The 16,911-nt window shown below is 36.8% G+C and overlaps 1 protein-coding gene across 16 annotated transcripts in view; it reads left to right on the forward strand.

Annotated features, from left to right (window-relative positions):
- trol (terribly reduced optic lobes) overlaps positions 1–16,911 on the forward strand; it is a 251,055-nt gene that overhangs the window by 127,968 nt on the left and 106,176 nt on the right. The window contains exons 1-2 of one of the 16 annotated variants that reach the window (XM_017909107.1): positions 6,438–6,490; positions 14,744–14,972. The exons of 13 other annotated variants lie outside the window; for them this stretch is intronic. In XM_017909107.1, the coding sequence (XP_017764596.1) occupies positions 14,864–14,972 (109 nt within the window). In that variant the 5' untranslated portion in view covers positions 6,438–6,490; positions 14,744–14,863. Of the gene's footprint in view, positions 1–6,437; positions 6,491–7,538; positions 7,612–14,743; positions 14,973–16,911 lie in introns of those variants that run through there. 2 more of the 16 variants (XM_017909106.1, XM_017909105.1) reach the window with 2 other exon arrangements.

The following is a 16,911-nucleotide window of genomic DNA, read 5'->3' on the forward strand; positions in this document are numbered from 1 at the left end:
TAACGAAATTTAATTTTTATAATTCGAATAATATAAATTTATAAAAATTAAAATATTCATACAAATATTAATAAAAATTAATTTTTAACGATATTTAATTTTTATAATTAAAATATGTAATTATAGTCCGTGAAATCCATAATTCCCAATATTCTTTTTATTAGAAATACCACATTCGTTTGCAAATATTTCGACGAATTCGACCTTGAAATTCTCCTACGAATCTCTAAGGCCTACCTCAAAGCTGCACCCTACAACGAGGAATATATATTAGCCTGAACTCTGCTTAAAATCGGGAAACTTTTACTCGCGACTATTCGAACAGGGCAGAATTCAGGGAATATTCAAGTAGGGGAATCAGAGACGGTTCAGCCGGAAGGTTAAAATCCGGAAGTTGGTTGATTTGTAAATTCCAATGGCTGTTTCTTTCGTGGAAGTCGACGGAACTGTCGGCGATCCTTCGGCACGCGTTAATCCAGTTGACAAAAAGATAATTCGAGGCTGGTTACAGCGTGTCCAGGAAGTTGAAGAAGTCCATTAGTATGAAAATGCGAGCTAAGGCCGCGTTCGAATAAACGCGCGGCCCGTATCCACGGTGCAACAGCTTTTTCCTCGCCTCCCAGTCATATCGCGAGCACGAACCGTGATTCTGAACTTATTTTATTTAAACTTTTATAATCCGCGAACGAACGTGTTCTTATGTTCGCTCATTCAGCCTGGCGGAATGGTTTATGACGCTGGAAATTGGATCAGCCTGTAGAATAATCTCGTTTGGCTGCTGTTAATTAGAATTTTGATTTGGCCACGTTTCGCGAGAGGGAGAATTAAATAGATCTTCCCGGGATCTTTTGTCCTTTGCCTCTGTAAGTTCCTACGGAAATAGACCATCTCAAACTCTGACGTATTAATTCGTCCATCGTGTACGTTTTCGGATACTGGGCTACTGAGTTTCTTCGGAAAATCAGCCATGTCGATTCGTTTAATTTCTTTTGGGCAGTTAGAAATGCTCTGTTACGTGTATTGTGCGTTCGAGGAAAGAAGGCACAGTGTGTTTACGTCCTCACGGCTTACTGACTCCGTTAACACTCCCTCAATTCGTTTAATTCTTTTTGGGCAGTTAGAAATACCCCGTTTCAAGTATTGTGTGTTCGAGAAAAGAAGACACAGTGTGTTTACATCTTCACGATTGACTGACTCCATTGACACTCTTTTGATTCGTTTAATTCCTTTCGGGCAATTCGAAGTACTCTGTTTCATGTATCGTGCGTTCGAGGAAAGAAGGCATAGTGTGTTTACGTCCTCACGGCTTTCTGACTCCGTTGACACTCCTTCAGTTCGTTTAATTCCTTTAGGTCTGTTAGAAATACTGCGTTTCATGTATTGTACGTTCGAGAAAAGTAGACACAGGGTGTTTACGTCCTCACGGCTTACTAACTCCGTTGACACTCTCTCAATTCGTTTAATTCCTTTTGGGCAGTTAGAAATACCCCGTTTCAAGTATTGTGTGTTCGAGAAAAGAAGGCACAGCGTGTTTACATCTTGACAGTTGACTGACTCAGCTGACGTTCCCTCGATCGCAGACAGTAACCACTATTGGTCGATAGGTGACGATTATCGTAGGTGCTCCGTAGTGAGATCGAGTTAGATAAGATAGTCTAGTTTTCTGTTTTTTAATAACTTCAAAGACTATGCCGATGTTGTCGTGACGCTGTAATAACACACTTGTCTTCAGACGGTGTTCCGACAGTTGTATCTTCTTAGTCCTCACAAAGCAACCAAGTCAATACGTGTGCTAAGGCCCCTATTCCAAATTGTATCTAAGCCCACGAAAGCCCAATAAAGCGATTCAATTGGTTACCAGACGTCGAGCGTTATACTTCAAATATTTTCCAATATGTAAAGTATTATCCAATTACAAGCTCTATTGCGAGTTAAGTGTAAGTAGTATTAAGTGTTTTATTTCATACGTATAACTCGTCGAATAAACTCCTTCTCTTGACGTACGTAAATAATTGAAGAGGTTACAAGAAACCAAAGGTTTCCTGGCTTATCTGATTTTATTTTTATAAAACTATTATCGTCCTCGTGACACTGTCATATCAGCCGAGTCGATCAGCCGTGAGGATGTAAACACGCTGTGCCTCCTTTTCCCGAACGCACTATACATTCGAATCTCCTATAACGCAGTATTTTTATAACGCCATTTCCACATAACGCGATGCGAAAATTGAAACAGCGATTCCACAAATAGAAGCCTAGTGTTTACAAATTTATTCTTCTCCCTCGTCCTATCCAACATTAATGTCGTCCATTTTGAAATAATCGTACATTTCGTGAAAAGCGAGTTGAATTGAATTTCGTGTTGAAATATTAGGTTTTATATGATAGACAAAGGTAAAACGACAACAAATGTGAAAGCGTAAATGAAAATGATCATGCTACGCTTATAACAATTTTGAAACGCAATTTTCTTGTAAACGAAGCTTTAAACGGAAAATGTTGGTCCTTTCTTTTGACTTATTTTCGTACGTAGAATCACCACCTATCCGAGGGTATCACCCGTCCGGTAACAGACTGCATGTATAAATTTTTACACGTCATGTACAGTAAGTGACAAAATGATAGTACAGTCTAGTCTCCTGTAACGTGGTGTTTTTAGAACGCGATGCGAAAATTGTGACAGTTCTCCTATAACACGGTTTCCTTTAACCCGTTTTTCGTACAAGGATATTCCATCAATTGAAATAGCTTGAAAAATTTATCTGTAACAACGCTTATACGATCTGTTAAATTCTTGTGTCTAATTGACATTTATGCGGAATTAATTGACAAGTCTACCTGAAATGCATTTGTGGAAGAAAACACAGATGTCGAATCGTTTACTTCAGTTATTTATGTAAAAACAGGGCTGGATTTGGCTAAAGAATTAGAACGACGTTTAATTCAAAATGATCCTTCAACGATACACAGTGTTTAAAAATTTAAAATAGAATTTCAGGATTGAAGAAGTTTTGAAGGAGGTTTTAGAAGAACTAGAAAATAGAAGTATTGTACATTTGAGAACCGAGAAGAAATTTGTAAAATGGGGAGAATTTTCGACCAATTAGAAAAGAAAGGATTAACCGATTGACTTTTAATATGGACAGTATCTTCAGCAGATATTTGTCTATCATCGGATAATAAATAATTGAAATCCAATTTGATTTACTATTTTTTTCCAAAGTTTAAGTGATTTAAGGATTGCTTGGGTCCATATAAAGAAGTTTTGGAAGAACCACAAAATGAAATTGAAATTTGATTTGACAACCGAGAAGAAAATTTGCAAAATGGGGCGAATTTTCGGCCAATTAGCAAAGAAAGGATTAACCTATTGACTTTAAATATGGACAGTATCTTCAGCAGATGTCTGTCTACCATCGGATAATAAATAATTGAAATCTAATTTGATTTGCTATTTTTTCCCAAGATTTAAGTGACGAGGAAATAAAAGAAAATCGATATTTCAACTTTCATAAACCGCCATTTTTTTAAATCCGCAGATTTTTTATATTTTTTAATTCCAACTATAATTCTATCCTTACTAAACAGAATGCTTCTCAGTTTGCTTATTTTGAACAACCAGAAGAGTCGCAATCCTGCCAGTATGTCAGACATGTTTTTTAAACCACACGGAACACATGTTTCAATAACTTCCATAATTGTTGTTATTTTTTATTGACAAAAATTCGAGATACTCTTGAAACACGTATTAATGAACAACCAAAAATCTGCATCAAAAGCTCTCACGGTTTCCCTGAAAAAAATTCCCCAAAAACTGCTTCGTTTCTTACCTCCAGACCAGAAGACCCTTTAAATTGGACGAGAAAATTATGTTAATTATTCTTCGATTATTTCAGTTCAGAATGTTTCTAAGGTAGATTTAAGATATCACAATAATCCTCAGGTGTTACAGTTAGTAATTGGTGCATGAAGGGGTCTGATTACCCACAGTGCCATAGATCCACATTCTGCAACACTATCACAGACACGTACCACGCGAATCATCATTATTGACTGTAAATGTCACATCGCATAATTGATCACACACACCGAGACCAAACACTGACCTAGACACGCAATCACTGTCCACGTATACTTTTTGGTTCCTTTTCAAACTTTTTCCCCAGTTCTCTATATTCATAGGGGAATCTTGCTCTCTGTTTTTGAATTTCGTTTACGTCGACGAATATTTTCTTAGATTTAAAAAATTTTTTAATTACTATAATTTTTTACAATTAGATCTTCATTATGGTTTTTGGTACTGTTCGTTTCGATTAGCTAAGTTAGTTGCATATTCGAATTTAAATTTCTAACAATTATTGTCTGATTTGAAATCTTGCGTTATGAAAAATCCATATATGAGTTGTTCAGTGCACAAATTGATAAGTGGAGAAATGCAATGAAATAATGTATATTGTTTATTAAAATTCCCTTTATAATTTAAATCGAAATAAATATCGTAGAATGCATAAATACAAGTGTAACTTTCATCTAACGATATATAAAATTTATAAGAAAAAATAGCCAAAAGGTAATCGTTAGTAATGTTACCATTTTTATGTTACTGGAAGAATTAATCGGTTTGGCAAATGAAGAAAGCAATAAATTTAAATTCAGTGCTTAAATTTTTAAGTTTTTAAATATAATTTCACAATAATTTTGTGAAACTTTATCGAGAAAATAAATAATATACACATAAATTTCAAAATTATTTTAACCGAACCATATTAACTGATGACAATGAGTAAAGAACAATAAATAATGGATATTTACATTATTTCTTTAATCTAATTATAATTGTTTAATAAAATTAAATGTAAAATTTAATAAGTTAAAAAAGTCTTTTCAGAATTTTCTCAGTAACATAGAGTACATATATAGTATATAAGCACCACTATTTCTATCCTAATTTAAAAATTTCTGAAGAACAATAAATAATAGATATCTGCATGATTTTTTAAAAGTAATTATAATTGTTTAATAAAATTAAATGTAAATTTAATACTTAAAAAAAGTCTTTTCAGAATTTTCTTAGTAATATAGGATATGTATACAGTATATAAGCACCACTATATCTATCTTAATTTAAAAATTTCTGCGTGAGGATAATATTCGTAAATAATTAAATACAGTATTTCCAAGTTCAGTGTTATCATACTTATTACATTTTTCGCTTAAGGGGGTATTGTAATACGACTTAAAAAATCGATTTTTTTTTTTGTACATTTTCTCAAAGTGTGTGCTTTCGACAATATCCGTGTAAAAGGATTTGCTGGAATTCGTAAAATTAGCAAAGCTATAGATGTTTAAAATACGACGTACAGGCATTGTACAACGGGTAACTAAAACTTCAAACGCGCTTTTCTCGAAACCGTGTTTTTTGACCTGGTTGACGGGATATCTCGCGTTTCAGTTGACCGATTGCCTCAAAATTTGGAGGAGATCTTCACTAGATATACCTTTATCACGTGAACCACGGATTTCAAAATCTGATGTTTTTTATATTTTTGTTTATCACCCAAAGAACGAAAAGCACAAGGAAAATCGATATTTAAACTTCAAAATGCTGCAATTTTTTCAATTTTCGAAATTTCGCTGTTTCAGTGGTTTATGTTATAGTTGTATTTATACTAGTTAAGATGCTTTTTGGTTTTTTCGTTTCCGATTACTAGATGGTCTGAAATGACGTCAGCAATTCGAGCCCGTTTTTAAAAACACGATTTACCCACGACTATATAATTTCCACAATTTTCGTTAATTTCGTTAAAACAAAAAATTGGAAATATTCTCTAAATACAAAGGAATCTATGTGCGAAAACTGCGTGCCAATATATATCATGGTTTCCTCAGAAAAAAATCCCCAAGAAGTCAATTTTTATAGGCCTAGAGAAAGCTTCTAGATGAGCATACTTTCACTTTTTAGTTAAAAAAGAACAAGAGAATCGCGACATTTTTATTTAATAGCGTCATAAAACACTAAGTATTATTTGCATAATTAAAAAATTAAAAGTTCACGTCACTATACATGGTTGGCCCAAAAGACATTCGGCCGAAAAAGCAGGAGCCCGATAAAATCGACAGGTTGTCGAAGGCCTGCTAATTCCCCCCCACCTCCGAGCCGCCCCCACCGCGGTGCAGTCAATTGATTACCATCGAGGCGAAAAACATTCGCTCCACGAGGTTTCAGCCGGCGATAAAGCCGTTTAGCGATCGAATGGTTTTCAATTTGCGCGGCCGGCGGACTTTCCCTTGCGCTGGCGCGCATGCGCGCGGCTGGTGGCGCGCGGCAAACGGCGTTGCTGCGCCAGCTGCCTATCGTCAGGCGCCAGAGCCGCCGCGGCTGCGACACCTTGCACGCGTCACGCTGCTGCCAGTCGTTCGCTTGAGACAGCGCGGGCCGGTTCGTTCGCTCCTCCGAGACGCTGACGGCCACGCTTTCGATTCTCGATCGGTAAACCGTGGATCTGCGTCACCGGGAAGGCCTGGCTGACGATCCTCGAGCTGAATCTCGTCTATGAACTCGGATTCTCCTCTTCCGAATCGTTTCAAACGCTCGTAAAAAAGTTACCGAATCTCAGAATTTGTCACGGAGTAGCTGAAAAATCGCGAGACGAGGAGTCAGGGTAATCGAAGGAGCTCGAAATTCCTGGAACGTTTCATCCCCTTGCTATCTGCCCTGTATTAGGTATTTTCCATTGTCGTACGGTTCTATTCGTCTTTCTTCCGGAGTATTCTTTTTGGCTTATGTTAATGGCCCACGATCCGTGTCGCGTTACGAATTTCGTGGGGGTGGAGCAGAAAGAAAGTCACTCGCAATCTCCTAAAGCACCGGACCATCACGGAACCAGAGCAAATCCTTCGAACCGCCTGCCAGCCACAAATCCGTGCTCATTCCTAGGACACGAATTACGATCTTCCAAATCCCCGGCAGACCACTCACAGAATCCTTCGCCTCATAAAATAGTAGAACAAATCGTTCCCTAAATTTCGTACAACTTCCTCAAAAAGGTCTTCCATAAGTTCTCCAATCCCATCCTGTTCTCTATCTTTTACCTAACCTCAAAAATTCGCCTGCATAAAGACAATTAAACGAAACTCCGATCTCAATCGACCTGCACGCGAATTTGCGCGAAAAATACGAATTTCGAAGCTTAGAAATTTTCCAAAAGATCCTATTTCGTTCTTCTGAACGTTCTTTTTCGTTCAAAAAGCTTCCCAGATCTATCTTCGTTGAATTGCAATGTTTTCCCTTAAATTCAGGAGGTTTCTCGAAAACGATTAAAGAGACTCGCAGGGCCTGAGAGATTCGAACGTGGGATCGGAATCTATGTCGGGAGAAAAATCCGGAAGATGGGCCACACGCAGGTCTCCACGCGAAAGAGAAAAGGGAAAAAATCCAAAGTAGCTTAGTGCCTCCCACGCTTCCCTTGTTGACAGCGGAGGTGGGGTGGCCTGTTGTTGGTTCGGTTCATGGCGACTAGTAGTTTGCCAGTCTGTCAGCCTCGGCCAGCGCGGCATCTGCATCGAGGACCGTGCTTCTTTCCGATTCTTCATCGCGACTCGCATCCGTAGGTAGAGAACACGTCGGGCTCCATCGATTTTTCCCAATTTATCCTCGAAGATTCCGCTCGGGGATCGACGCAACACCTTCTTCGAGAATTCGGACGGTCGTTCAGTGGAGTGTCGAATTTTTCCGATTTCCAAAGTCTCTGTCACGTGAATTTTTAAAATTTTCGATGTCTGAGTCACGCGAGACGTCGAATTTTTACAATTTTGAAAGTCACGCGAGTCACGCGAAACGTCGAATTTTTGTAATTTTGAAAGTCTGAGTCACGTGAAACGTCGAATTTTTATAATTTTGAAAGTCACGCGAGTCACGTGAAACGTTGAATTTTTACAATTTTGAAAGTTTGAGTCACGTGAAACGTCGAGTTCTTCAAATTTTGAAAGTCTGCGTCACATAAAACGTCGAATTTTTGTAATTTCACTAGTCTAAATTATGCGAAACGTCAAATTTTTGCAACTTTGAAAGTTTAAAACACGCGAAACGCCGAATTTTTGTAATTTTAATAGTCTAAATTACACTAAACGTTGAATTTTTGCAATTTCGGAATGAATCACGCGAAACGTCGAATTTTTGTAATTTTAATAGTTTGAATTGCTCGAAACGTTAAATTTTTGCAATTTCGAAATGAGTCACGTGAAACGTCGAATTTTTGCGATTTCGAAAGTTTGAGTTACGCGAAAAGTCGAATTTTTACAAGTTTTGAATGAGTCACGTGAAATGTCGAATTTTTGCAAGTTTGAAAGTTTAAAATAGGCAAAAATAAATCCCTCGACTATCTCTACAACATTGAGGGTTGTTCTCCGTTTTAAATATCCCAAGTTTCGATAACTTTTGTGTCACGAATCAGAATTTCATGGAACGCAGGCGAATCCTTCGAACTCCAGTGCAGACAGTGTCGAGAAGTCTAGATACATTCCATTTTTTCGATACAGGTTATCTTTATCCTATCTTTAACCTACTATAACACAGTACTAACATAGTATTCGCAAATAAAAACAGAAATAAAAATTAGTTAACCTTTTACACTCGACCAATTTTTGGCTAAAGAATGGTACGAGTTAAAAATTTTTCCACGATACAATTTTGACCAGTGAATAAGAAATCGTATACTAATTAACACGTAGAATTATTTCATTTCGATATCTAGCACACTGTTACGTTATCTTAAATTCGATATATTAATTAATATCGAGCTCCAAAATTTGATCAAATGGCGACTGAAGAGCGCCTTTCGAGTGCAAAGGGTTAAATTCCATTTTCAACAGAGATAGGTCCCCAGTCACGCTGACGGATCATATTGCGAACATAATTTTTTAAAATTTTCTCCGATGTTTACGGTTAACTTTGCGGAATTTAACTTTCTTGACTAGGTACGTATCCATCAATAAAATCGAACTATTCCAAAGTAGAAGAATATATTAACCTTTTGAACTCGAAGATTTCTTCGTTGTAAAGATGCAAGTCGAAGCTCTTCTTAGATTTTTAAAAATTCACTGATACTCTATATGCTAAAATTCAAAAAAGGAAATTGTGAATTTGCGTGAGAAACGAACGAATAGAATAATTTTATTTCGATGTTCTTAATATAATTATCATCATCCATTATTTAAGTTACAGCATTAAAACAAACGGTGACTGAGACTCACCTCTCGAGTGCAAAGGGTTAATATAAAAATAATATCAAAAGAATCTAACAAATTTCGGAATTTAACACTAAATTTACGGAAAACCCGTTAATTTGACGAAAGGGTTGCTGCAATTATACGATGGTAACAGATATAATTAAATTATATTAACCCTTTGTACTCGGTGATTATTTTCGTTACGGAGAAATAGCAATTCAAAGACTTTTCCGCTGTAACATCGAGGATATTTTTGAAACGGTGAATAAGGAATCGGGTATAAATTAAGACTCAAAATTATTTTATTCCGATATTCCATGCAATCTTAGGTTATTTTAGATTTGATATGTCTCAGTCACCATTCAATCAAATTCTAAACATCATTATTAATTAATATCTGGAATTTAAAATTGCCCAACAATGCGTGGAATATCCAGGTAAAATAATTCTACGTCTTACAATTAATTTGCACCTCTTATTTATCGTTTTGAAAATATCGTCGACTTTATGACAGAAAGTTTTTCAATTACTATGTTCCGTAACGAAAAGATCACCCCGAGTGCAAAGGGTTAATTAACATGGATCTTAACAGAAAGTTTTCCAATTACTATGTTCCGTAACGAAAAGATCACCCCGAGTGCAAAGGGTTAATTAACATGGATCTTCGGAATTTGATTAAATGGTCACTTAGGCTCACCCTCGAGTGCAAAGGGTTAAGACTGCTAATATAATATTAGGGTGTCCCAAAAGTTTCTTCCTTTTATTTTTATGCGAAATCAATATTTGTTGTTAAAGGTTGATTTATTGTGTCATATATGAACCGTTTTGTTCTATTACCTCCTTCCATCTCTCAGGAAGCCTCGTTATGCCCACTTTCTAAAATTGTTGAGACTTACTCGCAAGATATTCATCGAGGTGCGTTTTTATTTCGCATTATTTCGATTTTTTAATGAAAGGAACAAGTAATAATCGGATGGGGCAAAGTCGTAGTGTAGCATAATCGTAGTACCACTCCCCTAAACGGTGCAAATCTCGTCTGCAGTGTCCTTTGCACTACTACCTTTTTGTAAAGCAATGAAGCATAACATGCCGCAAATGCTACTTTTGGCTATTCATATTGAACGACGTAGAAAAAGATTTTAAAAGAGACGTTGTCACCAACGAAACGTACTTCGAAAGAGCTGTGAGAGGACTGAAAACGATGCCATAAACGGAGAATAGATAATCCTGCGTGTTTACAAACATAGCCGGCTCGTGGACAGACATATCGTGAAGAACTTATGGGACAACCTAATATGTAATTGTCTTTAAATTAAACCAATCGTTAAAAAAGAAGGCACGTGGTCTCCTTACCTGTCAATTTGACAGGTGTCCTTAGAAATAGGTACACAGCTAGCCTCCATAAACCTAGTGTTAAGAAAAACAGGACGAGGAACAGGTTTCCATTGAAAGCTAGCTCGAGTGTATCTAGTAGTCATCGATTCTCGAAAGTGGAATTAAAAATCGATCCTCGATCCATGTTTACAAACTGTCGGAAGGATATTCACCCCGCGTGATCCTTGTTTCCGGCAGCGATTGCGCCGAATTTCTGGCTGTTCGTCTTCCCTGCTGTGACAGAGCTGCGACTCAAAGCTCTCTTCTTCGGATCTCCTCTTTGTTCAGTCAGCAGTGACACCCATGGCGGGAGAGTGGAAAAAGGTGGGCAGAAAAAAGGAAAGAATGGAGAAAAAGACGCGGATAGGGGGGTTGGACGCGTTTTTAAATTGGACGTGGAAAACTGAGAGGGATCGATAGGGTGAGGGTGAACCGGGACGCGGCGAGGGGCACGTTGGTGTGCATCAAACGCGGTCGCGGCTTTCAGAAAATAATTAAAAATAATTGAAAAACACAGCGTGTCGCCGCGCCACTGCGGACCATTGTGCCTTGCCCGCTGCACAATTTCCTTGCCTTTCTGCCGACCGTCGCGTGCTTTTCCTTTCTTCCGTCATCCCGGCTGCTGGTAATCCCGCGAAAACAAAAACCGAATTGTCGGCCGGTCAGAAGCTGGAAAAAAGCTCGTGTAACTAACGAGAACCGGCTCGTTCTTCCAGCTCGAGTGCTTTCTGCTTGGAATTCTCGTCCGAACGGGTGATTAATCAGAGATCGGTGCTGGAATCTTCATCGACTTGCCCTCATCCACTGCTCGGGGATCGCGGTTCAAGCATCCCTGCGAGCTTTCCACGCTTCTTGCGCCCGATTTTTCCCCCAACTTTTGCTCACCACTTGCAACTCTTTCTTTTCCACCCTTCGCGGTCCTGCGTCTTGGTCAATAATAGGACCTTCCATTTTGATCGCTTCTGCATTGAAGCGAGATTAGATCCTTTCGGTTGCTAGGCCTCCCCTGGTGGGATCGTTGGACTGGTTGGCAATTTATTTTTGTAGGTATCTTGTTTAGAATGGTCGGTACGGAAGATCGGGATAACGTTAAAAGCTTTTGTTTTACACTAACACTGGGATTATTCACGAGAAATACGTGTCTGAATATATCATAGATATATTCGTTTCGATGAAATCAATTTTGTAGATTACACGACGAAATGTGGTTAACTCTGATTGTTCTATTGTTAGCGGGCTTGTCGAAAATCTTTTGTCTAATGTAACAGTATTCTTGGGAAGCTTTCAGATGATTATGGTAGATTCTTTTGTAACACTTTTGGCGAGTTTTCAGGGTTGACTTTGGATTTAAATGATTCGGATTTCTTATTTTTCTTCGTTTTTCTTAATCATCTGTACAAGTATTTCAACAAGTAGACCATGAACGTCATTTTGAATATTGTTTGACTTTACTGATCCTGTTAAAGTGTAAATCACGGATTTTTAATTTTGGATAGAAAGTTTTGCATTTATTCTTTTATTTCTTCATTTAAATGTGATTTGACTGGTTTTGGTAGAATGTGTGTATCTTCAATTTCTTTTGCTGTGTGGGAGAATTATAGGCTTATCTAGAAGAAATCGAGGAATCTTGACTATTAAGAAAAGAAGATTAACAAAGAATTGGTAAATCACAAATTTTTAATTTTTGATAGATAGTTCTGTATTTATTCTTTTATTTCTTCATCCAACTATCGTCTGACTGGTCTTGGTAGAAAGTATTTCTTCAATTTCTCGTCCTGTGTAAAAGAATTATAAACTTACCTAGATGAAATCGAAGAATTTTGACTATTAAGAAAAGAAGATTGACAAAGAATTGATAAATCGTCGATTTCTAATTTTTAATAAAATGTTCTGTATTGATTCTTTAATTTTTTCATTTAAATGTAATATATCTGGTCTTGATAGAATGAGTGTTTCTTCAATTTCTCGTCCTGTGTGAAAGAATTATATACTTGCCTAGAAGAAATCGAAAAATCTTGACTATTAAAAAAGGAAAATCGACAAAGAATTGGTAAATCACCAATTTTAATCTCTGATAGAAAATTCTGTATTTATCCTTTAGTTTTTAATCTAACTATTGTCTGACTGTTCTTGGTAGAAAATTTTTCTTCGATTTCTCGTCCTGTGTAAAAGAATTATATACTTGTCTAGAAGAGATCGAGGGATTTTTATTATTAAAAGAGGAAGGTTGACAAGGAAATTGACTATAATTATTTCGAATTGACTATAATTATTTTTGTCTGTGTTATATTAGACGAAAATTTTTCAGTCCACCCGTTAACAATAAAATAATCGCGTTTCGTGGTCCACAATATACACTACTATAGATTACAATTACTACAAATTTGCATATGATTATATCCCATTTCAGTAAAAATCAGTATTAATTTGATCAAAATCAGCTTCGTATTTTCAGTTTTGTTTGGTATGATAATTCCAGTGTTAATTCAAATCACATCGAAGAAATCCGAAGAATTTTTAAATTCCACATTTTATGAGGAATCGTGTATAAAAGTTGCATGGGTTTGAAGGATCTTAACGTGATTGTGGGTAAAACAACGTGGAACTGGGAACAGCAGTTTATCAACAATTACCGATAATAAGTTCGATAGTTGACGAGATATCTTGCCTCGTTTATCGAAAAATTTTCCTCGCTTAACACAAGGTCTTTGTCGATATTGAATTCCCAACTTGATGCTACACGAAGGGAATTTTTAACAAACAAAGTGTAACGACTCGTTAACCATCGAATTTACCGGTATTGCTCGATGACACCCTTTTTTATTCCAAGTTGCAAGTTCTTCCCAACTTTGTTTCGCTCAAAGAAACGAAGTTGACCTTCGAAACCTTTAGAGTACCTCCACCTGTGAAGAAAAGTACGTACACTGCAATTTACGAGTCACTAGACGCTTGTTAATCGAAAAATAAAATATTTTTTAACATAAATTCCCCTAAAATTTTTCGAAATATGATATTCTGTTTCTTAACACAGTTGTTGTTTCTTAAAAACAGTTATCAAATTCATTTTTAATTTAACATATCAAATTATTCGTATTTTAAATACACTAGATATCTAGTGACTTGTGGAAACCAGTGCATATTTGTTCCAGAATCGTGCAACTTTCGTGCGCAGCAAATCATTCGATCGACGTGCAATTTACGAGATATTCAGGGATTTACTGTGCAAATAGACTCAGGAGAAATGTGTAATAACAAATAGAAGTATTTAAATTTCACAATTGGACTAATATTATCAACAAAATTTACAAACTCGAGTCACAAATTATTAGCCCTTTGCACTCGACGATCTTTTGGCTAAAGAAGAGTAGGAGTTCAAAGATTTTCTGCTATAAAGCTGACGATACGTTTTTGAACACTAAATAACAAATCGTATAATAATTAACACGTAGAATTATTTCATTTCGATACCTTTGATTTTCGAAATTTTATTAAATGGCGACTGAAGAGTGCCTCTCGAGTGCAAAGGGTTAACAAGCATCGTGCATAATGATTCCGAGATTTTCATTTCATTTTCTAAATTGCGTATCAACTGATTATTTTATCAACCACTTAAACTTATGAAAGTATAAATTAATAAAAATAAGACTTACGACTTAGACTTATGAAAGTATAAAATAATAAGACAAAAGTGATCGAATCTCCGAAGATCTAAAATTATGGATAGAATTTACAAGCGAATTTTTATGATTTATGAAAGCGATTCATGAATTCGTTACTATTATTATCAAATCTCGTTATTATTCAAAACCGCGCGATTGGTTCGGTTCTTCGTCTAATTCTGTTCCCTTACCTTACTCAAGGAAGAGTACATTTAAGCTGCTATTTTCTGGTATAGTCATCGCTCTAAGCTGCTGCAATAGCAACGAGATTAGCAGAAAATAAATGGATAAGATCGATGTACACTGTTAGAACTTTTTAAGCAACTTATCGACACTGAAAGCTTATCGACACTCAACTGAGGATTAAACAATGGAACACAGAGTTCACTCCACGAGACCCGAAATTCTCTGTTCGTAATCTCGAAGAAGGCGTTTGCCAGGCCATTGAAAACTGCTCGGTTAATTAGGAAAATTAAATTCAGTTCGTGAAACCGTTTGGTCCTGTGGCTGCTCGCAGCCAATCGAGGGGAAGAGCGAAGGGAAATCGGCTGAGAGATCGTCCACGGCAAATGAAACGCTAGTAAACGATAGCTGAGAGTGAAATGGGACTTCCGGCGAGGAGATTCCTCGTGATCCTTTTGCTCCTGCTGGCGCTGGCACAGTCGAGCCTTGGCCAGAGGCAGAGGAGACCTTATCGTCAACGGAACAGAGGTAACTACTAGGAATCTTTGCTGATTTATGCACCTGTTGAACCTAACCTCGCTCCTCATCACGATCCCCCACGAACGAAGAAATTTCAGACCTGATATTTAAATGCTACTTTCAAATTAATATTTCTCATGACAGAATCGAAGCTTAAATTTCCTATCGAAGAAAATATCATATTTTAATGAAATATTGCGAATATCGCGTGTTCGATGATATAGATATAGCCAATTTTCTTTAAAAATCCACGTTTGCATGGGTATAGTGCGTTCGAGAGAAGAAGCCACAGCGTGTTTACATCCTCACGACTGATTAACCACTTGCGCTAGAAAAACGTGCCACGCACGTTGAGATGCTTTTGTTCCAAAATCACCGGCGACGTGTACACCACGTCGATAGGCATTTATCGCAGAAATAAAAATGACGTGGGTTGCACGTCGGCTAACAACCAGATCGTTCATTTCTCGAGTTCTAGAGTGCACAGCGTCGCATAGTGTCATCGATATCTTGGAAATATTTCAGAATCGATACAGTCAGTGTGACGTCAATGTGACATCTTAGCGCAAGTGGTTAACTCCGATGATTGTCCCTTGTACACAGAAAACGGTGACCGATGATCCTCATCATCTTCGGGGAATAGCGGTCACTGTCTGTGTGACGAGAGTGTCAGTGAAGTTAATCAGCCGTGAGGTTATAGCTGTGCCTTCTTCTGTTGAACGCGCTATATCTACGCAAACGTGGATTATTAAAGAAAATTCGCGACGAATAGAAGCACGAGAATTTGTCCTATTTTTTGAAGGTATATTGCATACGTACTTCTATCGAGGAGTGTAGGACAACTATAAAAATATATGTTTATGCGCCATTTTTATGGAACAACTGGAAAATTTGATAGCATGCTGTTAGGAGTGGCTTCCGCAATTAGAAAGGTATTTTCTGCCACCTTTTGGATTTCCTTTTAGATGCACCTACTATCATAATTGGATTTATTTACCAAGTCTATAATCTATTTTGGGAAAGTATTTTTATGTCTTAGACCTCGGAGGTTATTCACGTTTCAGTATATCGTAACGAGATGACCCGTTTTAGCCACTTTAGCGACATGGAAATGAGAAAGTCAATAAACTTGTATCTCTCCCCCGTGGATTTCATATGTTTTTGCATATTTTTATTCCTTTTTTTTTTTTTTTTTTTCGAGGATATGCTTCCATACACCTTCGTCATATTTATTTTGCAAAATCCCGCGTTATTTTCTGAGCAAGTTCACCGAGTATTGTACAGGTTGCCGAAAGATTCTTAATAATCGATTCGATGGGATTATTGTATAACGTGGAAAGAAATTTAACGAATATGACTGAAAGTGTCGGAGGAAGAATTATATGGAAATTAAACGTAATTCCGAAGAGAAATTCTGGTTTCGAAATTGTATTACGAATCGATGAAATTTTAAGAGACAAAGTTATCGGGAAGTGACAATGGACTGACAATGAAGTTAAATAATGCTATTGAGGTGAATATAAATATGCTTTCGACACAGGTGCAATTATAAATTAATTATAGCCAGTGATCGAGTAGTTATAATTAACATAGAAAACAATATTTTTGCAATTTCTTGCAACTTTAATGCTAATAACAATTAATGACATTTCCTAATCCTAATAGCAATTAGTATCCTAATAACATATTTTCTTATGTATTTATTATACATATTACGCATCTTCGAAGCATGCAGATACATTTTTGTATATATGTTAATGGGGCAGACCAGTATAACATAACCTCTATATGACATAACCTTCCTTCAAAAATTCATAGAAAATCATAGGAAGAATGTAGACGTGTAAATTTTTCACAAACTGTATTTTTAACCTTAAATTACTTATTAGAGAAGTATACTACTACTTCGAGGTATACAAATACATTTTTGTATATCTGTTAAGGGGAC

This window comes from Eufriesea mexicana, unplaced genomic scaffold, assembly GCF_001483705.2.
Source record: "Eufriesea mexicana isolate 0111107269 unplaced genomic scaffold, ASM148370v2 scaffold14589, whole genome shotgun sequence".
Classification (NCBI taxonomy): Eukaryota; Metazoa; Arthropoda; class Insecta; order Hymenoptera; family Apidae; genus Eufriesea; species Eufriesea mexicana.